Source organism: Schistocerca piceifrons, chromosome 1, assembly GCF_021461385.2.
Source record: "Schistocerca piceifrons isolate TAMUIC-IGC-003096 chromosome 1, iqSchPice1.1, whole genome shotgun sequence".
NCBI classification, from domain to species: Eukaryota; Metazoa; Arthropoda; class Insecta; order Orthoptera; family Acrididae; genus Schistocerca; species Schistocerca piceifrons.
In genome coordinates, this window is record NC_060138.1 from 863,930,218 (window position 1) to 863,957,571 (window position 27,354).

Here is a 27,354-nt window from a genome sequence, read left to right on the forward strand (position 1 = left end):
GTTTTGTAAGCCACCTCCTTTGTTGATGGACTACATTTCCTAAGGACTCTCCCAATGAATCTCAACCTGGTACCCGCCTTACCAACAATTAATTTTATATGATCATTCCACTTCAAATCATTCCGCAAGCATACTCCCAGATATTTTACAGAAGTAACTGCTACCAGTGTTTGTTCCGCTATCATATAATCATACAATAAAGGATCCTTCTTTCTATGTATTTGCAATACATTACATTTGTCTATGTTAAGGGTCAGTTGCCACTCCCTGCACCAAGTGCCTATCCGCTGCAGATCTTCCTGCATTTCGCTACAATTTTCTAATGCTGCAACTTCTCTGTGTACTACAGCATCATCCGCGAAAAGCCGCATGGGACTTCCGACACTATCTACTAGGTCATTTATATATATTGTGAAAAGCAATGGTCCCATAACACTCCCCTGTGGCACGCCAGAGGTTACTTTAACGTCTGTAGACGTCTCTCCATTGATAAAACATGCTGTGTTCTGTTTGCTAAAAACTCTTCAATCCAGCCACACAGCTGGTCTGATATTCCGTAGGCTCTTACTTTGTTTATCAGGCGACAGTGCAGAACTGTATCAAACGCCTTCCGGAAATCAAGAAAAATAGCATCTACCTGGGAGCCTGTATCTAATATTTTCTGGGTCTCATGAACAAATAAAGCGAGTTGGGTCTCACACGATCGCTGTTTCCGGAATCCATGTTGATTCCTACATAGTAGATTCTGGGTTTCCAAAAACGACATGATACTCGAGCAAAAACCATGTTCTAAAATTCTACAACAGATCGATGTCAGAGATATAGGTCTATAGTTTTGCGCATCTGCTCGACGACCCTTCTTGAAGACTGGGACTACTTGTGCTCTTTTCCAATCATTTGGAACCTTCCGTTCCTCTAGAGACTTGTGGTACATGGCTGTTAGAAGGGGGGCAAGTTCTTTCGCGTACTCTGTGTAGAATCGAATTGGTATCCCATCAGGTCCAGTGGACTTTCCTCTGTTGAGTGATTCCAGTTCCTTTTCTATTCCTTGGACACTTATTTCGATGTCAGCCATTTTTTCGTTTGTGCGAGGATTTAGAAAAGGAACTGCAGTGTGGTCTTCCTCTGTGAAACAGCTTTGGAAAAAGGTGTTTAGTATTTCAGCTTTACACGTGTCATCCTCTGTTTCAATGCCATCATCATCCCGGAGTGTCTGGATATGCTGTTTCGAGCCACCTGGTATTTGTGTCATCAGCAGATATTGCTGGTAGCCCTTTCTGAATGCTTTGCACCAGATTATTGATTATTATACATAAGGAGATCAAGTGTGAAACTTTGAAGAATGCCTTGTTTTGCAACTTCTTTCTTTCACTCTATGCTTTCAACTTTTTCTTAAGTGACTACAACTCTCTGTACACTGTCTGAGATACATGATCTAAACCAATCATTGCATTTTTAGCTAGTTACATATTGCATCAGTTTCCCCATAAGTAATGCATAGTTGACAAGATCAAAGTCCTTTGTGAGCTCAAAGAATATGCCTATGGTATGATTTCTATTACTGAGTGCACCACTAACCTCATTTAGAAATTAACATAGGGCCCGATTTATTGCCCTCTGTTTACAAATGCCAAACTTGTAAGGATTCAATGAACAGTTACTTTCTAAAAAAACCTTGGATATATGTGATAGGATAGAAAAGGTTCTTTAGTTATTAACATCACTACTTTCTTCTTTTTTAAAGTGAAGAACGACTTTTGCTGATCTGAAAATTTTAGAGTCTGGCCTGATAGCAAGGAGCAGTTTATTACAAGATATTTCCAGAAAATAAGTGCCATTTAGTAACAAAAACGAGTACAAATAAGGAAAAACTATTTATTGGAAAAACTACAAATCTTTAACTACCTCTCTATGTAGCTCCCACCATTTTGCAAGCACCTGTCATAGTGTAGCACAAGCTTTTGTGTGCATTCCTCATAACAGAAATGAGTGCCCTCTGCTGTATCATGGCTTTGTTTATAAGGTGCACAGTGGCACCTGCACGACATCATCATATACTAAGCTATTCATACATCATATAGAGGAATCCTTCCCAACAACCCAGAATCTAAAACATCTCATATGGTTCTGATTGGTTCTTCCAAGATGGCCGCCGAGTAAGTGACGCCAGAAACCATTTCCAGAAAGTTAAGCGATTTAGACAGGAATATAATTTAGTTTAACGCCGACAACAAATTAAATACGTGCATTAGTGTATCGTTTAGTCTTGCCGTTAACGGTTTGACTTTTATTTGCGTATTTTTTCAGAAAACACGAAAAGATCGTAACTTCGCGAAGTTGCGCTTAGGCTTAAATTTTGTAAACGTGTTTGTTTCTTGTTTCACGGTAATTTAACTAGTTTCTCAGTAACAAATAAGTAAAATACCATAAATAGCATATAACTTCATTGTTTTAATACAGATTTCAGAAAAACAGCATTACTTTATATCAGAAACTTGCTTATATACATTTGTTTATAGGCCTAATTCTCGTAACGTTTTTGGAGAATCAGAGTTAAAGTATCTCGTTTAATTGTCCTTTTTTTCATTCCATCGAGTGAAATATATAATAAATAGCGTATACCTTCATTGTTTTAATACAGATCTCAGAAAAACAGCGGAATTTTAAATCAGAAACTTGCTTATATACATTTGTGAATAGGCTTAATTGATTTTCGGTAATTTAATTGATTTATTCTAGCTAAAGTATCATTTTTGCCATGAGTGAGAAGTGCCTGACTTGCCGTAGAATTGTTAGTTCCGGGGTTTGGTGTGATGGATGCAGTAGTTTTTTTCACTGGGGGGACTGCAGTGGTGTGGGTGTTGGGAAAGTGGATCAGGCTCATCAGTGGTTATGTAGGATTTGCAGCAGAGATAGGAAGATAGTGGAACAGGAGGGGAAAATTGCTGCCCTTCAGGCTGAGCTAGATCAGGCTAGGGACGATCTGGACAGGTTAAGGAGGGAGAAGGGCAAAGAGAGGTGGGAAGTGGCAACAGGTAGCAGAAGGAACAGGCCTAGAACTAAGTCTGACAGTTTTGTGGTGAATGTCAAAAATAAGTTTGGCCTGTTGCTTCAGTTAGAAACTGATGAGCCTCAAGCAGAGGTAGGTGTAGACAGGACACAACAAACTTTCAATAGGAAATTGAAAAAGAATGTAGGAAAGTCATCGAAAAGGAAGAAAGTTTTGTTGTTAGGCAGTTCTCATGCCAGAGGTGTAGGCCAACTTCTGCAGGAGGAATTAGGACCAGAATACCAGGTCACAAATTTTTTCAAACCAAGTGCTAGTCTGGATCAGGTGACAGAGGATTTAGGTTCACTCTGTAAAGGATTTACCAGGGAAGACACCGTGGTTATTGTGGGAGGGCCAGGGAACAGCATCGACAGAGATCCTGGGTACAGTATAGAGTGTGACCTGGTAAAGATTGCGTCGGCATCGAGACACACCAATGTTGAATTTGTATCTGTCCTGAGACGCCATGGCCGGCCTCATTTGAACTCTTCTGTTGGGAGAGTTAATTTGGAGTTGGAACGGCTGCTTGAGTCGGGTGCGGGGGCTCATATTGGTGTGGTTCCTGTTGATTCTCTCAGTAGGTGGGACTATACCAGGCACGGCCTACATCTCAACAGGAAAGGGAAGGGGAAACTGGCTGGGGTAATAGCAGGAAATTTAAGATGGGGAGGCACTGCCATGAATGGTACAATACCAGTGGTTACAGGTGTTGGAGCAGCACCTTTTTTAGGATAGGTAAGACAGAAAGATGTCAAGTTCTACGAGAGGTCAGGATTGAAACAAATCTTCAGTTTAGGAAAGAAATTAAACAGCACAATTCTAGCACATTGGATCACCAATCACAGCTGTCAATTATAAATTTTCACCAATCACCAGAAATTTTATCTCCACCAAGTTGTATCTCAGTCCTAGGTAATTGCATTGATGAATTAAAGTCACCCAACCCAGTTGACATAATCTGCCTCTCTGAACACCATGTGACCACTGGTATAGGAACTAGGCCTAAGCACAATGAGAAACTCAGACAGGAGAGTACTGCAAATGTTAGAATAAGGAAAGGTTCTCATAAAAGTATAATTAAAAATAATGTAAGTATATTTCATCAAAATATTGAGAGTTTAAAGAATAAAATAGATGAGCTTCTGGTTTGTTTAGAAGATTTAGAAGCTGAGGATGAAATAGATATACTATGCCTGTCTGAGCATCACATTGTTGCTGGTATGGATAAGGTAAATGTAGGTGGATATAAGCTCCCTGCACATGTAATGAGAGAAAATATGGAGAAAGGAGGAGTTGCCATACATGTCAAAAGTTATCATTGTGCAAAAAGTGTAGAAACAAAAAAGTTTTGTGTAGAGAAACATATAGAAGCATGTGCCTGTGAGCTTAAATTAAATAAAGGCACATTTATAATTGTAACTGTATATAGGTCCCCATCAGGAAATTTTCGTCTATTTCTGAAAAATTTGGACTCCTTGTTGTGCTATGTGTCAGACAGGGGGAAGCAAATTATTATTTGTGGGGACTTCAATGTAGATTCTCTGAAAGAGGGTAATAGGAAAAATGACCTTGAAGTATTACTCGGTTCTTTCAATTTGACGTCCGTTATTGATTTTCCTACTCGGGTGGTAAAAGATAGCAGCTCATTGATAGATAACTTCTTTATAGACCAAGATAAGTTTAACCAGATAAATGCTCAGCCTGTTGAGAATGGTCTTTCTGGTCATGGTGCACAGCTAGTTACAATACATGACATAGCTCCATTCAGCAATACTAAACAGTCCTCTAAAATAGTACGTACAGTCAACGATTTAACAATTGCAAATTTCAAGGAAAGCCTACAGCAGTTAGACTGGATGAGGTGTACCGTGAACCTGATGCCAATTTAAAATATAATTTATTTCATGAAAATTTTGTAAATTCATTTGAAAACTGCTTCCCCAAGAAAATAGTTAAATATACTCGTAAGAAACCTTGCAACAAACCATGGCTTACTAAGGGTATAAAAATATCTTGTAACCAGAAAAGGGAAATGTATCTGACAGCAAGAAAGAGTAGTGACCCAGAAACTATCAAACACTATAAAAACTACTGTGTTATATTAAGAAAAGTTATTAAAAAATCCAGGAGTATGTGTATCATGTCTGAAATCAGCAACTCTGATAATAAAATTAAAACAATTTGGAATATTATTAAAAGAGAAACAGGTCAACCAAGAGCAGAGGAAGACAGTATTACCATCAAATTGAATGAAAACTTTATGAACAAAAAGTCAGAAGTTGAAAATATTTTTAATAATCATTTTCTAAATGTTGTGGATACAGTAGGATCCAGGTGTTCATTAGAAGATGCTAGGCTGTTAATGGAAGAGGCCATACCTATGCAATTTGATACAATTGAAATCTCACCCACTTCTCCCTCTGAAATTAGGAAAATAATAAACTTGCTTAAAAGCAAAAACTCACATGGAATTGATGGCATTTCCAGCAAAATACTAAAAGCTTGTTCTCAACAGATAAGTAAGATTCTCAGCCACCTGTGTAATAGCTCTCTGGAACAGGGCATTTTCCCTGATAGACTGAAATATGCTATTGTTATACCTTTACATAAAAAGGGAGATAGATCTGATGTCAACAATTACTGTCCAATCTCCCTTCTAACAGCTTTATCCAAAATTTTTGAGAAAGTAATGTATTCAAAGTAGCTTCACATATCTGTAAAAATGAAGTACTAACAAAATGTCAGTTTGGTTTCCAGAAAGGTTTTTCAACAGAAAATGCCATATATGCTTTCACCAATCAAATTTTGAATGATCTGAATAACCGAACACCACCCATTGGGATTTTTTGTGATCTCTCAAAGGCTTTTGATTGTGTAAATCACGAAATTCTGCTAGACGAGCTCAAGTATTGTGGCATGAGTGGGACAGTGCACAAATGGTTTAATTCGTACCTAGCTGGAAGAGTGCAGAAAGTTGAAATAAGTAGTTCTCGTAACATGCAAAGATCAGCACATTCCTCAAACTGGGGAACTATCAAGAATGGGGTTCCACAAGGGTCAGTCTTGGGTCCTTTGTTGTTCTTATTATACACTCCTGGAAATGGAAAAAAGAACACATTGACACCGGTGTGTCAGACCCACCATACTTGCTCCGGACACTGCGAGAGGGCTGTACAACCAATGATCACACGCACGGCACAGCGGACACACCAGGAACCGCGGTGTTGGCCGTCGAATGGCGCTAGCCGCGCAGCATTTGTGCACTGCCGCTGTCAGTGTCAGCCAGTTTGCCGTGGCATACGGAGCTCCATCGCAGTCTTTAACACTGGTAGCATGCCGCGACAGCCTGGACGTGAACCGTATGTGCAGTTGACGGACTTTGAGCGAGGGCGTATAGTGGGCATGCGGGAGGCCGGGTGGACGTACCGCCGAATTGCTCAACACGTGGGGCGTGAGGTCTCCACAGTACATCGATGTTGTCGCCAGTGGTCGGCGGAAGGTGCACGTGCCAGTCGACCTGGGACCGGACCGCAGCGACGCACGGATGCATGCCAAGACCGTAGGATCCTACGCAGTGCCGTAGGGGACCGCACCGCCACTTCCCAGCAAATTAGGGACACTGTTGCTCCTGGGGTATCGGCGAGGACCATTCGCAACCGTCTCCATGAAGCTGGGCTACGGTCCCGCACACCGTTAGGCCGTCTTCTGCTCACGCCCCAACATCGTGCAGCCCGCCTCCAGTGATGTCGCGACAGGCGTGAATGGAGGGACGAATGGAGACGTGTCGTCTTCAGCGATGAGAGTCGCTTCTGCCTTGGTGCCAATGATGGTCGTATGCGTGTTTGGCGCCGTGCAGGTGAGCGCCACAATCAGGACTGCAGACGACCGAGGCACACAGGGCCAACACCCGGCATCATGGTGTGGGGAGCGATCTCCTACACTGGCCGTACACCACTGATGATCGTCGAGGGGACAATGAATAGTGCACGGTACATCCAAACCGTCATCGAACCCATCGTTCTACCATTCCTAGACCGGCAAGGGAACTTGCTGTTCCAACAGGACAATGCACGTCCGCATGTATCCTGTGCCACCCAACGTGCTCTAGTAGGTGTAAGTCAACTACCCTGGCCAGCAAGATCTCCGGATCTGTCCCCCATTGAGCATGTTTGGGACTGGATGAAGCGTCGTCTCACGCGGTCTGCATGTCCAGCACGAACGCTGGTCCAACTGAGGCGCCAGGTGGAAATGGCATGGCAAGCCGTTCCACAGGACTACATCCAGCATCTCTACGATCGTCTCCATGGGAGAATAGCAGCCTGCATTGCTGCGAAAGGTGGATATACACTGTACTAGTGCCGACATTGTGCATGCTCTGTTGCCTGTGTCTATGTGCATGTGGTTCTGTCAGTGTGATCATGTGATGTATCTGACCCCAGGAATGTGTCAATAAAGTTTCCCCTCCCTGGGACAATGAATTCACGGTGTTCTTATTTCAATTTCCAGGAGTGTATATTAATGACTTGCCATTCTATATTCATGAAGAGGCAAAGTTAGTTCTCTTTGCTGATGATACAAGTATAGTAATCACACCTGAGAAACAAGAATTAACTGATGAAATTGTCAATACTGTCTTTCAGAAAATTACTAAGTGGTTCCTTGTAAACGGACTCTCACTGAATTTTGATAAGACACAGTACATACAGTTCCGTACAGTGAATGGTATGACGCCATTAATAAATATAGACCTTAATCAGAAGCATATAGCTAAGGTAGAATGTTCCAAATTTTTAGGTATGTCCATTGATGAGAGATTAAATTGGAAGAAACACATTGATGATCTGCTGAGACGTTTGAGTTCAGCTACTTATGCAATAAGGGTCATTGCAAATTTTGGTGATAAACATCTTAGTAAATTAGCTTACTACGCCTATTTTCACTCATTGCTTTCATATGGCATCATATTTTTGGGCAATTCATCACTGAGGAATAAAGTATTTATTGCACAAAAGCGTGTAATCAGAATAATAGCTGGAGTCCACCCAAGATCATCCTGCAGACATTTATTTAAGGATCTAGGGATATTCACAGTAGCTTCTCAGTATATATACTCTCTTATGAAATTTGTTATTAACAACCAAACCAAATTCAAAAGTAATAGCAGGGTGCATAACTACAATACTAGGAGAAAGGATGATCTTCACTATTCAAGATTAAATCTAACTTTGGCACAGAAAGGGGTGAATTACACTGGCACTAAAGTCTTTGGTCACTTACCAAATAGTATCAAAAGTCTGACAGATAACCAACAAGTATTTAAGAAGAAATTAAAAGAATTTCTGAATGACAACTCCTTCTACTCCATAGAGGAATTTTTAGATATAAATTAAGAAAAAAAAGAAAAAAAAACAAAAAAATATTAAAAAATAAAAAATAAAAAAATAAAAAAACACAAAAAATAATAAAGTTGCTATATTAACTTAAGTATGTTGTTAAATTAACTTAATTATGTCATGTATTGGAAAATTTGACTCGTTCCAAATCATTACGAAATATCATATTCATGATCCATGGAACTAGTATTAATCTAATCTAATCTAATCTAACAGATGACATCTTCATGATCTTGACAAAGGGCGAGGACACCCTATTCACAGATCTCACACAGCTTATCACCCCAGTCACCTAACATCTGTCACATATCCACTGTCCAGCCACAAAGCAGCACCACTTGAATTACTCAGTATCACACATGACTAGAACAACTGAATCACATTCTCCACCAGGCTTTCAACTACCTCTCATTATGCTCTGAAACAAGAAATATGCCCCCCACTAATCTGATCTTGCCCACTCCCCCCACAGTGGTATTCCACTATCCATCCAACAAACACAATATCCTTGTATGTCCCTATTTCACCCCTCCTCCCCAACCCTTCCCCTATCTCCCCCCCCCCCTCTCCCCCACATGCACACAACCACTGACCCCATGGCTCACATCTCGGCAACAGATGTAGATGCAATACTTATCCCATACATTATTCCACTATCATCTACTTCTAGTTATGCTACAGGTTTCCCTAACTCCATCAAGGCAGGCTACCTTTGAAAGCTGCCACATAATCTACCAACCTCATTGCAACCACTGGGCTGCACTCTACATGAGCATGTCAACTAACAAGTTGTCTGTCTGCAAGAATGGCCACTAACAAACTATGGCCAAGAGACAGCTGGACCACCCAGCTGCAACAAGATGTGATTGTTTTAAGTAGAAGCTTTTTATTGCACTATTAATTATTTACTCACAGTATTGGTATTTTGCGTCATCAGGTGTACCTGTGAAGATGTAATAATAGGTACAGTATTGTTTCTTAAACCTATGTTACTCTTGTCTACATATGACACCTTATGCTTACCTCTTAACTGGCATGATGTGGTCCATGTGGAATATTGGAGCATAAATGTTGGTTGTCTTTTTGTTATGATATGATTATATTATTTAAATGTTTACTTTTTATTTTTGTGACCTTGTAACATTATTTTTGACAGCTTTGGCTTGAGCAATGGTGTATGTCTACAGTGCAATTTTTGATTAATGGAAAGTCAGTGATTACGTTCAATTTTTCAGAGACAATATTTTTTGGTTTTTATGCAAATAATAAGTGCTCTATTCTTTTGTGTTATCATGATAATTTACCCCTTTTCTTTTATAATGTCAGTAAAATTTTCAAGATATTATTTATGTTTGAAATCTGTTTGTTAGTTGAGGATATCTTCTGGTTATTTTTCTGGGTGTGTGAGTTTTATAACAATTATGGAAAATATTTGGATCATGCAATAAGTACAATGGGAAAAGTCAAGACTCTCACTGTGGTCACAAGAGTGAGAGTGTGGGTGATTGTGTGTGTGAATGTGTATACTATTGCTGAAAAAAGAGCTAGTGCTCAAAAGCTACTGCGAATGCTGTTTTCTGTTATGTGTTACTGTGCTCCATGCATTGGTCTGCTTTACATGTATGTGAGTTTTATTTTGTGTACATCTGGTGTAGGGCTTAGTCTTATAACTGAACAAATCTAGCAGTATTTTTCACTGTACTTGTCTGTCACTCAGTGCCTTCTGTATGTTGTGAATAACAATCTACCCTTTTCACATTGGCAGATTAAGTTTACGAAGGTAATCAGGTATGCCATTAAAACAACATGAGTGTTAGCTTTATTTCTGCATTAAAATACTGCAGATTTCCCCTGGTGTAACTGGGTTAAGAAACAATCTTTTAGATAATAACTCTAGGTCCGAAGAGGGAGAGAGCACAGAAGCACCTATTAGTGAAGAAAGCTTGTTATCAAAATTTATGAAGTAGTTATTGACTATTTCATATATTTCTTTCAGGTGAGAAGTAGCACTGTCTTTGTTTTTAATGTATGTCATTGAGTGACCCTGGCTTTATCTTATCAGTTGTCTCATTGATAACTTCCCATACATCTTTTGAATTATTCTTCAAGTTGATTACAAATTTCTGGTTGTACAGTTTCTTGGCTTGGTGAATAACTTCATTGAAAATATTATAAAGTCTGAAGTATTCATGAAATAACTTGTTGTCACTGGTTCTGCTGTATGCAAACAGTTATATTTAATTACTGTAAGACATTTGTATTCCTAAGGTTAACAATTCTTACTAGATTTTTCCATTGGCGTTATGTAGACATAAACCTGACTGAAAATGCTACATCATAACACTACTGCAGAGTACCCATCAGTTCATCTACCTTACTGTCAACATCATAGGTACTTTATACATCCATCCAGTCAGATTTATGGAGCAAATTTGTGAAAGTTTCTATACAATTTTTATTTCCCAACAATGCACATGTTACAATATTTCTGTTTGCTTATCTGTGTTTGGCACAGACATATTCAGTATCAAACAACTGCAGACAGTGACACATTGTCCTAGGACCCACTTGAATTAATAACTAACTCAGATTAACTGAATATCTTTCTCATTAATAATGCTCTCAGATTGAGTATTTCTTCAGCAGAATATGAAAATTCTTATCAGTAAACCTGAACCAACTTACCAGTCGTATTGTCAATTGTAAAGTATTCATTTTCTGGTTCGATTGCATATGCAGCAATCTTTGAATCTACATCAGTTGCGGTATAAGTATCAATTATAGTTCCAGGAGGCTGTTCTTCCAGTATGTCAGCAGTGTAATGAGGATCTTGAACAGTCCATGGTTTAGCAAATGTTGGAGGATAGTCATTCACATCAATGATGGTAATAACCAATATACCTGCAATTAAAGACAAAACTTGCTGAAATCTTGCACAAATATTTTGATGTCAGATAAAGGTCACAAGTAAAGTCTACTCAGCTGTAAGGTAACATGTGGCTATACAAGGTACGGCCAAACTTTCAGGAAACAGTCCTCACACACAAAGAAAGAAAATATGTTATGTGGACATGTGTCCGGAAACGCTTACTTTCCATGTTAGGGCTCATTTTATTACTTCTCTTCAAATCACATTAATCATGGAATGGAAACACACAGCAACAGAACGTACCAGTGTGACTTCAAACACTTTGTTACAGGAAATGTTCAAAATGTCCTCCGTTAGCGAGGATACATGCATCCACGCTCCATCGCATGGAATCCCTGATGCGCTGATGCAGCCCTGGAGAATGGCGTATTGTATCACAGCCATCCACAATACAAGCACAGAGTCTCTACATTTGGTACCGGGGTTGCGTAGACAAGAGCTTTCAAATGCCCCCATAAATGAAAGTGAAGAGGGTTGAGGTCAGGAGAGCGTGGAGGCCATGGAATTGGTCCACCTCTACCAATCCATCAGTCACCGAATCTGTTGTTGAGAAGCGTATGAACACTTCGACTGAAATGTGCGGGAGCTCCATCGTGCATGAACCACATGTTGTGTTGTACTTGTAAAGGCACATGTTCTAGCAGCACTGGTAGAGTATCCCGTATGAAATCATGATAACGTGCTCCATTGAGCATAGGTGGAAGAACATGTGGCCCAATCAAGACATCACCAACAATGCCTGCCCAAACGTTCACAGAAAAACTGTGTTGATGACGTGATTGCACAATTGCGTGCGGATTCTCGTCAGCCCACACATGTTGATTGTGAAAATGTACAATTTGATCATGTTGGAATGAAGCCTCATCTGTAAAGAGAACATTTGCACTGAAATGAGGATTGACACATTGTTGGATGAACCATTCGCAGAAGTGTATCCGTGGAGGCCAATCAGCTGCAGATAGTGCCTGCACACGCTGTACATGGTACGGAAACAACTGGTTTTCCCGTAGCACTCTCCATACAGTGACGTGGTCAACGTTACCTTGTACAGCAGCAACTTCTCTGACGCTGACATTAGGGTTATCGTCAACTGCACGAAAAATTGCCTCGTCCATTGCAGGTGTCCTCGTCGTTCTAAGTCTTCCCCAGTCGTGAGTCATAGGCTGGAATGTTCCGTGCTCCCTAAGATGCCGATCAATTGCTTCGAATGTCTTCCTGTCGGGACACCTTCGTTCTGGAAATCTGTCTCGATACAAACGTACCGCGCCATGGCTATTGCCCCGTGCTAATCCATACATCAAATGGGCATCTGCCAACGCCGCATTTGTAAACATTGCACTGACTGCAAACCCACGTTTGTGATGAACACTAACCTGTTGATTCTACATACTGATGTGCTTGATGCTAGTACTGTAGAGCAATGAGTCGCATGTCAACAGAAGCACCAAAGTCAACATTACCTTCCTTCAATTGGGCCAACTGGCAGTGAATCAAGGAAGTACAGTACATACTGACGAAACTAAAATGAGCTCTAACATGGAAATTAAGCATTTCCAGACACATGTTTACATAACATCTTTTCTTTATTTGTGTGTGAGGAATGTTTCCTGAAAGTTTGGCCGTACCTTTTTGTAACACCCTGTATATCATATTTCAACTTAAATTAGCTTTGAAAAACAAAGTTTTTAACAGTAATTAGATCATACAGCTCTTTCAGCACTTTAAAAATGTGCACAAGCGAATGAAACACTTCACACAAATTCACAAACTGCAACCTGGCAGTTCTCATGGGCACTTCTTCCAAAATAGTGGATTTTATAACTTTTGGGAAGACAGTAATTACAGTATGTTAGAGCATAAATCTAAATCACAGGAACATTTAACTACAGCATAATACAACTTTTTCATGATTCAAGAAGTGCTTATTAACTGTTTGATTTCATAAAACAGAAACAATGACTACGGAGAAAGTGTCTGATTCTGGATCTTTACTGAGCTTCCAGTTTACAGATTGACAGTTTTGGAAGAATTAAAAGCACTTACAATTAGCATATAATTCTCTCACATTGTACTGGTCAGAGGTATAAATATTAGTACACAGACAGACAGCTTCCATATGAATGTCTGAGGTTTGATCAAAATTTATAATATGAAGTAAACAGCCCAACCAGGTATTGAAGAATCTCAAGTATCTTCAGAGCTCATGTGATAAGTAATATTCCACAGGATACAGAAGCAGCATAGGTAATAAATAATGAAATAGAATGCCACTCTGGTCAAAGAGTTTGAAATAGAGAAGAGTACAGATTTAGGAAAACTGTTAATACTGTTAAAAAATTCTACACCAGCCCTTTTAGGCAGGGTACAAATATTACTAGGATCTGAAGACTGGAGGCACATGCATGTAGATAAAAATACAGAAGACAAATGAGAATATTTTTGCTCATCTTAATGCTAGTACATGGAAACAGCATACCAAATTTTAAACAGAAACAGAACTGAAAACTGCGGTAAAAAATAAATTACAACATGTATTATCATGCAAGGGAAGAACTTCAAATATCTGTAACATTATCCAAATAAACAAATTACAGCTATGTTACTGAGAAAAGAGAACGTACACACAACACAAAAAGTTTTGCATCACCCCGGTTTCCAGAACTCTTGAAGATAGACATTGACTGTGAATATTGTATCACACACACACACACACACACACAGTAACTTTGATTGTTCAGAGATGTCACTAAACCTGCCCAAAGATGTAAACAACCATGCATGAGCAGCGCCTATTAGATGGATGGGATCCAACAGCCTATCAGTTCCAGTCATTCCGCAAAGAAGGAGGTACACAGCTCATGTTGTCTGTAGTTCAACCATGCCTAGATGGTCAATACAGTGATTCAATTGCATCTGCGTTGTTCTCAACAAGGGAAGTGTCCAGGTGTCTTGGAGTGAACCAAAGCAATGTTGTTTGGACATAGAGGAGATACAGAGAGACAGGAACTGTCAATGATATGCCTTGCTTAGGCTGCCCAAAGGCCACTATTGCAGTGGATGACTGCTACCTACAGATTATGGCTTGGAAGAACCCTGACAGCAATGTCACCAAGTTGAAAAAATGTGCAAATGTGTGTGAATTCCTAATGGACCAAACTTCTGAGGTCATCGGTCCCTAAACTTAAACACCACTTAAACTAACTTATGCTAAGAACAACACACATGCACATCTTGTGAATGACTTCTATCTGGCTAACGACATCGCTCAACTAGAGTAGCCAACATGTTCTCCAGGCATGAACCCTATCGAACATGCCTGGGATGGACTGAAAAGAGCTGTTTATGGACAACGTGACCCACCAACCACTTTGAGGGATCTACGCTGAATCGACGTTGAAGAGTGGGACAATCTGGACCAACAGTGCCTTGATGAACTTGTGGATAGTATTCAACGATGAATACAGGCATGCATCAATGCAAGAGGACATGCTACTGGGAATTAGAGGTACTGGTGTGTACAGCAGTCTGACCCACCACCTCTGAAGGTCTCGCTGTATGGTGGTGCAACATGCAATGTGTGGTTTTCATGAGCAATAAAAAGGGTGGAAATGATGTTTATGTTGACCTCTACTCCAATTTTCTGTACAGGTTCTGGAACTGAGGTGATGCAAAAGTTTCTTTGATGTGTGTACATTACACTCATATGAGAACTTAACTACAGCTTTTTTCCAAAAGGACATTGCTACTTCAAATAATATTTCTAGGACTTTATTGTCATGCACAAAAGAAACTACAAAAGATCCACATGAGGCAGAAAACAGAAACATAATACTGAAGAAAAGGAATGCAGAGATCCACAAGAAATCAGTAATATTTGCAACCAACACTATGTGGAGGCAGTGGACAAACTCATAAATTATAAGAATTCAAAATAAAAGCTCATATAACATTCTGAATGTAAGGTAAGGTCCCTTCGTATTCTTGACAAATCACATACAAGACAGTATTAGATGGTGTATGTACCTATTAAATAAACATTATACTACATATCCAGATATCACCTATAATGTGGAATACTTGTGTTTATGGTTGTCTTTTTATGTTGGGTGTAGATGTTCAACTGTGTTATCTTGAACAAACTCTACCACTTCTGTATAAGGTCTTTCAACAAAACTCAGTAAATCAAACCCACTTAAGACAGTTTTAATCCCAAATTTCTGGTTGCTGAAGTTCATGTCGTCAGAAAAGCTACTATCTATTTTTCTGTTTCCTGTGACACTGTTGTAAGTGGCATACACTATTGCACTTACTAATGTTGCATTGTAGCTGAATTTGCTGGGACTTGCCCTGTAATGTGTGGGAACTAAATTTCTATTCTGGGATTCTACCAATGAATTGAAGTCTGCCACCTGCTTTACCTGTGGCCGAGTCTACAGGACTGTTCCGTTTCATATCCCTACAAACTGTTACACCTAGGTGTTTTTATGAGTTGACTGATTTCCAACTATGACTCACTGACATTGTAGTCATGGAGTACATTTTTCCATTTTGTGAAGTGCACTGTTCTACATTTCTGAACATTTAGAGCAAACTGCCAATCTTTGCACCATTTTGAAATCTTTTAGTCTCTGAATATTTGTGGAGCTTTTTCTAGACAGTACTTTGTTATAGCTAACCGAATCACATGCAAAAAGCCAGAGGTTGCCCACAAGGTCATTAACATACAATGCGAACCGAAAGAGTCCCAAAACACTTCCCTGAGGGACAAATAAAGTTACTTCTACATCTGTTGGTGACTCTCTATCCAAGATAACATGCTACATCCCCCTTACTAAGAAATCCTCAACACACTCACAAATTTTGATTGACACCACTCATTATTGCACTTTTGATAATACACATAGGTGTGGTATTGAGTCAAATGTATTTTGGAAATTGGTAAATACTATATTTTCTTGACTGTCCTGATCCTTGGCTATCACGATATCATGTGGGAGAAGTGTGAGTTTGGTTACAGAAGACTGATGTTTTCAGAAACTATGCTGGATGGCATGGAGGAGGTAATTCTGTTCACGATATCTCATTACATTTGAGTTCAGAATATGTTCTAAGATTTTACAATGAATGTACATTGAGGATACTGGATGACAGTTCTGTGAATCACTTCTGCTGCCTTTATTATAGACAGGTGTGACATGTGCTTTTTTCCAGCTACAGGGCACAATTTTCCTAATCAAGGTATTTACAGTGGATGGTTGAAAGAGGAGCTATTCAGCTGAAAATTTGGTATATAGTTCTTCATATTTCAGTAAGTGTTCAAAAATACATCTTAGCTTTTAAACTTCAGATGAAACTGAAGATAGAATACCAAGAAGCATTCATTGTGTCAACACTTTGGAAAAGCCTTAATCTATACACAGTTCTTTCATAAAATATGTTACATGTAGATCCTACCTTTGCCTTGCTGGAGTGATGGAGCTGTTACATCAGTGACAACAACAGTTAGTCGAACCACAGATGCAATATCTCGCATAAGTGCTTTGGCAACCGACACTTCACCTGTTTCTCGGTCAACGGCAAAGAAGGACTGAAATGTGAAAGCTTTGTAAATACACAAAAACAGAAACTTATATCTTATAATAAGGCAGTATATGAAATTAATGGAAAATATCTTTCCATGGAAAACGTCAAAACAGAATTACATGGTGAAGCTTTATTTTGTTGAAGTATAGCAATGGTTCAATGAAATAAATTATAGTTGTTATTACTTTTGTTACCTCATCATAAAATGCAAAGAGTTTGATTCTGAGCATGTTATGTAAGCACTTGTGTTCTGCACTGTCATAGCAATGTAGTATTTGGGAAAATACACTCAACCGGATTACAATGTACTCTGAAGACTGTATTCTATATGCTACTGAAACAGGGGGGCTGACTGATATATAGAGTACCTTAGTGAGCTATTTATCTTGAATACACTGGTGACCAAAATTAAAGAGACAAACAGAAATTTTGCAAGGTTACATTTATTTTGCCACCTTCATTTTTTCTAACTTAACAGATTTACACACACATTCTGACAACTGGTTAAAGTGCTCAGAAAGGGGTGTGACCAGCTCTGGCAGAAATCAGGTCTGACAATGACAGGGCATACAGTGAATGATGTCATCAACCTCATGTTGAGGCAATAACACCCATTCCAGAATGAGATTTTCACTCTGCAGCGGAGTGTGCACTGATATGAAACTCCCTGGCAGATTAAAACTGTGTGCCCGACCGAGACTCGAACTCGGGACCTTTGCCTTTCGCGGGAAAGTGCTCTACCATCTGAGCTACTGAAGCACGACTCATGCCCGGTACTCACAGCTTTACTTCTGCCAGTATCTCGTCTCCTACCTTCCAAACTTTACAGAAGCTCTCCTGTGAACCTTGCAGAACTAGCACTCCTGAAAGAAAGGATATAGCGGAGACATGGCTTAGCCACAGCCTGGGGGATGTTTCCAGAATGAGATTTTCACTCTGCAGTGGAGTGTGTGCTGATATGAAACTTCCTGGCATTTTAAAACTGTGTGCCCGACCGAGACTCGAACTCGGGACCTTTGCCTTTTGCGGGCAAGTGCTCTACCATCTGAGCTACCGAAGCACGACTCGCGCCCAGTACTCACAGCTTTACTTCTGCCAGTATCTCATCTCCTACCTTCCAAACTTTACAGAAGCAAAGGTCCCGAGTTCGAGTCTCGGTCGGGCACACAGTTTTAATCTGCCAGGATGTTTCAACACCCATTCTTCTTGCAGAGCTGCTCGCAAGTGTTGGAGAGTGGTTGGTAGATGCTGACAGGATGCAACTTGTCTCCCTAGTGCTTTCCGGACATCTCTATGGGATCAAATCTGGAGAGCAAGCAGGTCACGTCTTGCGTGCAATATCTTCCATTCCCAAGAAAACACTGATCACCCGTGCTCTATGAAGTAGAGCATAATCGTTCATCAATATGAAGTCTGGGCCTACAGCACCTTGCAACAACTGCACAAGAGGTCCCAAGATCTCTTCACAATACCTGATAGCAGTTAAGTCTTGTTGATTCACCCATGCAATTTCACGAAGAGTTGTTATCATAATCCCTCCCCACACCATTAGTGACTCTCTTTGATATTGGCCTCTTTTCACTAGGTGCTAAAATCATGTTCCACATTCCCTCCAGATGTGAATCCATCAAGAATCACTCTCCAGACAAAATTGAGACTCATCTGTGAAAAGAACATTGGCCCACAGTTCGACCGTATAGGTGGCATGTTGACGACTCCACTCTAGACGTTCCCTTCTGTGGTGACGCATTAGAGGTACACATGCAGCAGGTCTCAACAATAGAGGCCTCTCTGATGAAGTCTTCTGTACACTGTTTGCCTTGATTCAACGTGGCCAGTAGATCCTGTGAGGTCAAATGCCACGTGCCATGAGTACTAAGGCAGTACTGTTGTGCCCTTACAGCCAAATAACAGTCTTCTCTTTCTAATGTCACATGTGGTCAACCCTGTGCTAGTCTTTGGAATCCAGTTTCGGTCCCTATAAACTGTCGTCACATCCAAGAAACGACAGAATGATTCTCATTAAGCCATCAGACCACATCAGTTTGTGACTGCCCTGTTTCCATTCTTCCTATGGCCCTCCACCACAGAGAGTCTGGAGGCGTCTTCTCTGTGTCATACCACACTCACTATGACTGTGTACACAGCAGTGGATGTGGGACTATTCGGTGAACACTAGCCTGTTTGGTAGGTGCCATGACATCACTGCCGGTGTGGTTGTCCGTTGACCAGAATGCCATCTTCCGTGCAGAACACGATCAAATGGGCATCTGTTAACAGTTTGTATGACTGCAATGTGAATTAGACACAGGGCAGGGAAATAACAGTTTGCTGCTTTAATTTTGGACACTAGTGTATTTCCTGAACCATTTAAGATATCATAATTCTGTTGTCATACATTTTAATTTTGAAAAAGTGCTGAATAAATGATGTACATTCTCTTTGCATAGGTATATTAATTATGGAGGTATCAGTATAAACTTTACCTTCTCAAAAGGCAATATACTAATTTTTGCTGCCAGTATTTTAGTTCTAAAATATGCAAATTCAACAGTGTTTTACTTTCCAAAATCTGATTAGAAGTTTACGAGAAATTACAATATTTAGAACTAGTGATTTATCTTTTTTGAACATGAATCAATCATTGTAATAAGGAACTGTTGTGTCAGGTTGATAAACTGCTACAGCTTGATGCAACTAAGAGAGTTTACTTACAAAACTGGAATAGTGGAGAAAAGTGTAACTTGAAATGGACACCCAGCTACATGTGACAGGACTGACACACAAACTAGAAAGTGAGGTATGTGGCACCTAAGAATGATTCCCAAGTTAAGCATTGTAACAATTCTGCTCTTGTTTCTGCCAGGGTCTTGAAAGAAAGGTGCACTTAAAGAACTTAATGGATTTGGAAAACAGAGGATTGAGGTATAAAGGCTATTAACAATAACTTCACATCATGAATTTAATGTCAAGATAAACACTTCCATTGCAATATTTAATCAGCAACAGCAACAAAGAGAAAATTACAGGATAATGTGCTCTTAAACACACACTCAAAATTCTGTTTATGTCAACAAGTGTTATAAATGCCCACTGTCTACTGTGCAATACATGCTGGCATTCACTGATGCAAGGATTTACTCCACATTCCACAATACAGTGCAAGTCAGAGGCTACCTTGTCCCACTGCATGTCATTCTCTTTCCTGTTTGCCTCACGGATGGAGTGAGGGAAAAATGACTATCTACATGCCTGCACACAAGTCCTGACTTCTCATATCTTGCTGTTGCAGTCCCTATGCAAAACATACTTTGACAGCAGTAGAATAATTCTGCAGTCAGCCATTACTACTGGTTCTCTAAATTTTCTCAATATTGTTTCTCAACAATAATGTTATCTTCCCTCCAGGGATTTCCATTTGAGTTCACAAAGCATCTGTGTAACACCTGCTTGTTGATCAGACCTACTGGTAACAAATCTAGCTGTATGCCTCTGAATTACTTTGACATCTTCCTTTAACCTCATCTAGGGGGGATCTCTAACACTCAAGCATTACTCAAAATGGATCACAGTAGTGTTCCATATGCAGTCCCCTTTATAGATGATCTATACTTCTCCACAATTCTCCCAATAAACCAAAGTCGACCATTTGCCTTCCCTACCACTGACCTTAAGTGCTCATTCCATCCCACATAGCTTTGCAATGTTATGGCTAGATATTTAATCAATATGACGGTGTCAAGCAGCACACTATCCTGGACAGAGCGAAGAACAATGCCATGATGCACATGAGTGAGTAACTGCCGTCCTTGCTTGCAATGAGATCACATTGTCAGAAATTGCTTCAGTGCACACATAGCGATATTGCTGTGACAGTAATGCAGCAGAGTTAGATTGGAAGACAACCATTATGGATGCAGGCAGAAGAAAGCAGGCAGTGTTTGTTTATTTCATTTGTAAATACATTTAAAAACACAACAGAAGGTTTTGGACTCACACAATGGTTAGTTCATGAAGCACTTGCGGTTCAACTACTGGAGTTCGGAAGGTAGGAGGCAAAGTACTGGCAGAAGTAAAGCTGTGAGGACGGGGCGTGAGTGGTGCTTGGGTAGCTCAGTGGTAGAGCACTTGCCCGCGAAAGGCAAAGGTCCCGAGTTCGAGTCTCGGTCTGGCACACAGTTTTAATCTGCCAGGAAGTTTCATATCAGCACACACACCGCTGTAGAGTGAAAATCTCATTCTGGACTGGAGTTCTTTGTTGCCTTGAATTACATACACATGATAATAGGTAAACCAAGTTTCAGTGGTTCTCAGTTACTCAACAACAAGAAATTACATTCTATAGTTATATTGGTGCTCACAGATGCAAACTATCTGTACAACTATGTGGCGCTTGGATTTTGTGGTAGACAATCTGATAGCACAACCTTCGAAAACACTAAGCTGTATGAAATGCTAGAGTGTGGTCAGGCAAGGCTAACAGGACAGTCTCCACAAGGAACTATAAAACCTACTGTGCCCTTTACTTTATTGGGGGATGGATAATTTTATCTGTCTAATTTTGTCATGTGACTGTACACCAGAACTTTTCTTGCCTACCAGAAATATATCTTTACCTACTGTTTTAAGTCATGTTTGGAGATAGGTAGTTTGCATTTGGAATTCTAATGAATAAATGGAGAATTTCACAGACATATCATATCAGTGTTAAGCTGTACTTTATTGGTAGCATTGTGAAACATTGCTATGTCCTTCACAACTACTGATATTCCAGAGATGGATTTTAGCATGAAATTGTTTGAAGTATACAGGGGCTATGTGATCAGGACAATAAAATCCCATCAAACCAAGGAGCCCACATAGCTAGCCACGCGGTCTAATGGGCTGGTTTGAGACTGGGAAGGTGTGCCAGTCCCCGGCACGAATCAGCCTGATGGATTAGTGTCGAGGTCTGGTGTGACAGCCAGCCTGTGAATGGTTTTTAAGGCAGTTTTCCATCTGCCTCAGTGAATGTGGACTGGTTCCCCTTATTCTGCCTCAGCTACACTATGTCGGTGATTGCTGCGCATGTACACCATAATTACTCTACCATGCAAACGTGGGTTACACTTGCCTGGTATGAGATGAGGGGGCCAAACTGCACAATAACCCTGGGTTTGTTGTGGGGCTGTGGTGAGGTGGATGTAGGTTGTGAGGTTGTGAATCAATGAGGGCTAGGGGGGAATGAAGCCTCTCCATTGTTTCTGGGTCCCCGATTCAATGCACAATACACACAAACCAAGGGGAAAGTTCACTTAACAAAAGAAGAAATGTTTTCACCGATTATTTTACAGACAGTGATGAAAAGGAACCATGGCAACACAAATGTACCTAAATATGGTTGGTAACAATCATAGTGAACACTGAAATAATGTAGTGCTGAACATGTACTGCTGAACACGAAAGACTGTTTAATTTACATCACCACTGAAATGTGCATAATTATGTATTTTGTGGCCTTAAATACCATAAATCATTGAGTGCACTGAACCGGCTAACAGATTTTATTTTAAAATGTTCTTATTAACTGAAAATTTGTTCATTTAAATGAAAGGGCACTCATGAGGGAGCAGGGAATTTGCTGCTTAGTGCTATTTCAAGCTCTGAATGGTTATATTTGAGCAAAAAAGCCACTACTAGAACACAAATGGAAAATAGTTTAACAGTGATACTTTGGTATATCATTATTCTCCTGATCAAATTTTGCAGCTAAACCCTCACGAAACTATTCACACACCTGAAATGAAGTGGCTCTCTTATTGATTCAAACTGTAGTACTTCTTGTGAGATGCATTCCATATTCCTGGGTATTTTTGCACTTCTTTAATGAACAATTCCACGTCAGCACCAGCTGTATCCATGGCAGGCTGATGACAGGTGTTGCTAGCATTACAATCAAGTGTGCACTGCCTTATTCACCAACAGTCACTACTGTTTTGTGGTGACTGGTGAAGCTGCCGCAATGCTGCATGATTGGGAAGTACAATTCTCTTTCTGTGTTCTCGTGATGAGTTCACAGCATCATTGCTGTAGCATGTGCAGCTCCATTATTGCACATACTCTGCGAAAAGTGCAAGGAATAATGCTGTGTGCTCGTGATAATAAATCGCTTTTGTGCATCAAGCCTTAAACCTCTTGAGTCATCAAAATTTGTGCATAGATTCTATCTTAGACCATTCTCCGCAGAAAGATTCCAGTGGCATCAAATACAGTAAACATTCAGGCCAACTGATCATGTCTTCATTTTCATTCAGTGAACAAAAATAAGTTGTGTGAGTGAGTTCCTAGCCACAAGAGAGTAGTGAGCCATAAACCCATCATGTTAGTACCACACATATCTGCGTACTTCAAATGGTACTTCCTTTAGGAGTGCTGAAACACACCAGTAAGAAATTTTGCATATCTTTCACATAGTAAGGCTTATCCAAAATAAAGACCACTCACAAGGTCTACAATTATCCCCCAGTGACCATTTACACTTCATTGCCTCTGATGTTCAACCTGCATCACCCAGCATGGACTCCCAGTGTCCCAATAACACATGTGGCAGAACATCAATTTTGTTTGCTCTGCTCATTGCAGGCTTGTTACTTTACCTTGCACAGTAATCCACTACCCTTCTATAACAATTTTTTGCACATTTGCTGAACTGTCATTCTTGTTGGACACTGTCTGCTGGGATACACTTGTGCATACAACTCGTCAGTGGTCATGGGACTGCATGTTTGTGTGTCTCTTGATTGTATGTGTAAATGTGTGTATTTTTGCTAGAAAAAGACCAAGAACCTCAAAAACTATTGTGAATGCTGTTTCCCGTTACAGGTTTCTGTGCTCCATGCCCTGGTCCGCAATAGGTGAGTTGTTGCCATTCCCTTATTATATGTACAACTCACTTGCTCTCTTCACATTCCTTCTGCATTCTCTGTAAAGTAGTAGCATGCCTATTTTCTCTTGGTCTGTGAAAGGCGTTTATTTTTTCAAACTAATGAACACTTGGTACACATGAATGACATAGACAGAATGAAAGCTAGATTTCCCTTGTGCCCATTTTAAACCAGTATTGCAGCAGTGCAACACTGTTTCCTCCTTATCTGTTGTGACATATTTCCTTATAAGGGTATGAAATCATAAACTTCTATGTAAGACAGCAATTGGTTTCAGTTCAAAATAAGTAAATCCTGTGTTCTAAATATTGTAATTTCTCTGAAACTTGTAGCTGGATTTTGAAGATCGCCATGCCATTGAATTCATCTCTTTCCAAACTTTGCTATTAGCTTTTCAAACTCTGCTATAAGCTGCAGAAATTACTACAGGTCCATTTGAAAAAGCAGAATTGATACTGACCTCTCTGTAATTAATAAAACTGTGAAAATAGGCTATATATTGTCGAAAATGTCATAGTAAAGAAACCTGCAAATTGATTTTTGCATGCTTTGAGTCAGAAATCACCTATATGTGGTTTGCTGTATCGAGCAGTTAATTACTCTTTGGTTGTTACTAACTTATAGCTGTATATTTTTCAGGGAGAATAAAATGTTACTGTAGAGCAGTATTGTGATTGCTTAACTCACAATATTAAGCATCATGCACGAGAGTTACAAATTTGTGACCTCACAACAATAATAATAAAAAAAGCAAGCCAGCATGAGCAGAACAAACTGTACAAAGTAGTACAAAGTCATTGTATTGTAGTGAAACTTCCTAGCAGATTAAAACTGTGTGCCCGACCGAGACTCGAACTCGGGACCTTTGCCTTTCGCGGGCAAGTGCTCTACCAACTGAGCTACGGAAACACAACTCACGCCCGGTCCTCACAGCTTTACTTCTGCCAGTATCTTGTCTCCTACATTCCAAACTTTACAGAAGCTCTCCTGTGAACATTGCAGAACTAGCACTCCTGAAAGAAAGGATATAGCGGAGACATGGCTTAGCCACAGCCTGGGGGATGTTTCCAGAATGAGATTTTCACTCTGCAGCGGAGTGTGCGCTGATATGAAACTTCCAGTCGGGCACACAGTTTTAATCTGCCAGGAAGTTTCATATCAGCGCACACTCCGCTGCAGAGTGGAAATCTCATTCTGGATTGTATTGTAGTGTCTGCTACAAAGTTAGTGTCAACTGGTGTGGTTCTTGTGTTCAGTGATGTAGTGTTGTGTGTGCGCATGGTCTGTGTTAACAAGTGTCACAGCTGTCAAACAGCTTCTGTCCCAACTGTCACGGGTGCTGTGTTTCATAATATGTTTCATATTCTTTGTACTGCTGGTTCCTTTACATTTGGATTTTTATATAATTTTGTTCATTCTGTTTCCCCTTTACCTGAGTTATATACACAATCAGAACATTTCATCTGTGATTTAAACATTTGGATTCTTACCCAGCTTAGGGAGTAGCCACACCTGTTCAGCAGACTTCTTCTGTGAAACCTCCAAACTCAGTTTGTTCATGGCAAGCAAACATTAGTTAGCTCAAATCATGCTAATCCCAACAAGTGGTGATCCTGCTGTGATCTGAACTGAAGAAAAAGTTTGAGCAACTACCATGGAACTTAAATATCATGTAAGATACGAATGAAATAACAGTGTCTAGACTAGCAGTCCGTTTACCTCCGTTCTGGTCGAACAACCCGATCTTAGGATTTGCTCAAGTTGAGGCCAATTTTAGTCACATAGGCATTATGGTTGACTCTACAAAATTCACCTCATCATGAGCCAACTTGAAAACTGCTATGCTGCAGAGGTACAAGACATGATAATTGTGCTGCTGCACAAAAATTCATATGAAAAGCTCTAATCAGAATTAATCCAGAGAGTTGCTGCATCACACAAAGAATGGATCAGAGAGGTACTGATGCAAAAAGACATCAGTGATCATAAGCTGTTACAATATCTGGGTCATCTGCAGAGCAAAGTCAATTCAGTTACTGTCCCTGACAACTTGCTACACACCCTGTGGAGCAGCCAATTACCTCCACAAGTCAAATTGATCATGGCATCACCTGACGGAAATGTTATTCGATGCAATGGGAGAGCTAGCAGATTGGATCTGAGAGGCCATTGCACCCATACAGGTTAAAGCAGTGATATTGGTATATTGGTATGCAGTAGTGCGATAGTGACGCCAACAGTCACCCACAAGGAATTCGATTCACTGGCAGCAAAAGTAGACATGCTATGCACACAAATCAGCACTACTGTCTCAGGATGGTGCTTGGAATGGTAGAGGATGTAATCACTGGAGATCAAGAAGCCGATCACCAACCAATGCTGTGTCATCGAACATGGAACACCCTATATGTTGGTATCACCATAGGTTTGGCAGACATGTGCATAAATGTACAGCACTGTGTTCGACCCAAATGCCAGCAGCGGCTGGAAATTAGCGCAACAAGCTGCTCAATAAAGTCATAGTGCCTGTTTGTTAGTGACAGGATATCTAGTCAGAAGTATTTAATAGACACCAGATCAGACTTGAGCATTTTGCCAACAACTTCAGTCCACCGCTGCAGACCACCGACTGCATTCCATTTATTATTATACGGGACTTAACTGTCACTGACGTTATGGAACCAACAATAGGAGCTGATCTTCTGTCACATTACCATCTTTTACCAGATGCAACCAATGCAGTGTTACTGGACTGATTGCAGTGGGTTTTCATTGTGATCCATAGTTGTATAATGCCAAGCTAATACAGTTGTGTGACAAGGAGTACGCTGCATCGTTCAGGTAATATCAAACCTTGACCAGGTCACCAGGTGTCCTTACAAACATGGCACGTGACATGGTACAGCATATAGAAATCACAGATAACCCACTGGTGTCTTTTACACTCAGAAGACTGGCACCTGATCATTTGGCCATCACTAAAGCAGAATTCAATGCAATGATTAGGTAAGGCATAAACCAGCCATCACGTAGTCCATGGTTGTCTGCATTGTGCCTTGTTCTGAAGAAAGGAAGAGCTTTTAGCCTGTGCAGTGACTACCACACACTCAATGCAAGAACTGTGCCTGATTGATACCCTGTGCCTTTGTTGTGCAACTATAATTATATGTTGCAGGGCGCAAGAATGTTCTGAGTTTTGGACTGCGCCAAGCCATATATGCAGATACCTGTGGCCAGAGAGGACATTCCTAAGACAGTAATAATCACTCCATTTGGACTCTTTGAGAACAAATTTATGATGTTTTGGTTACATAACACAGCACCACTGAACACAATAACCATGCCGGTTGGCACAAACTTCATAGCAGACGCTATAGTATCGAGACACAAATCGAAGGCAAGTGGAAATACAACTGATGTAGATGCAAGAGGAGTTACAGAAACAAATGGAAGAGCTACTAGCGAAAATAAATATGC

General features: G+C 40.2%; 1 protein-coding gene across 2 annotated transcripts in view; it reads right to left on the minus strand.

The window, feature by feature from the left end:
* LOC124716128 (cadherin-87A) overlaps positions 1-27,354 on the minus strand; it is a 725,215-nt gene that overhangs the window by 109,580 nt on the left and 588,281 nt on the right. For both annotated transcript variants that reach the window (XM_047243147.1, XM_047243148.1), the window contains 2 exons: positions 16,826-16,958; positions 11,128-11,343 (listed from right to left, as the gene is read on the minus strand). In XM_047243147.1, coding sequence (XP_047099103.1) covers positions 11,128-11,343; positions 16,826-16,958 — 349 coding nt within the window. The remainder of the gene's footprint in view (positions 1-11,127; positions 11,344-16,825; positions 16,959-27,354) is intronic.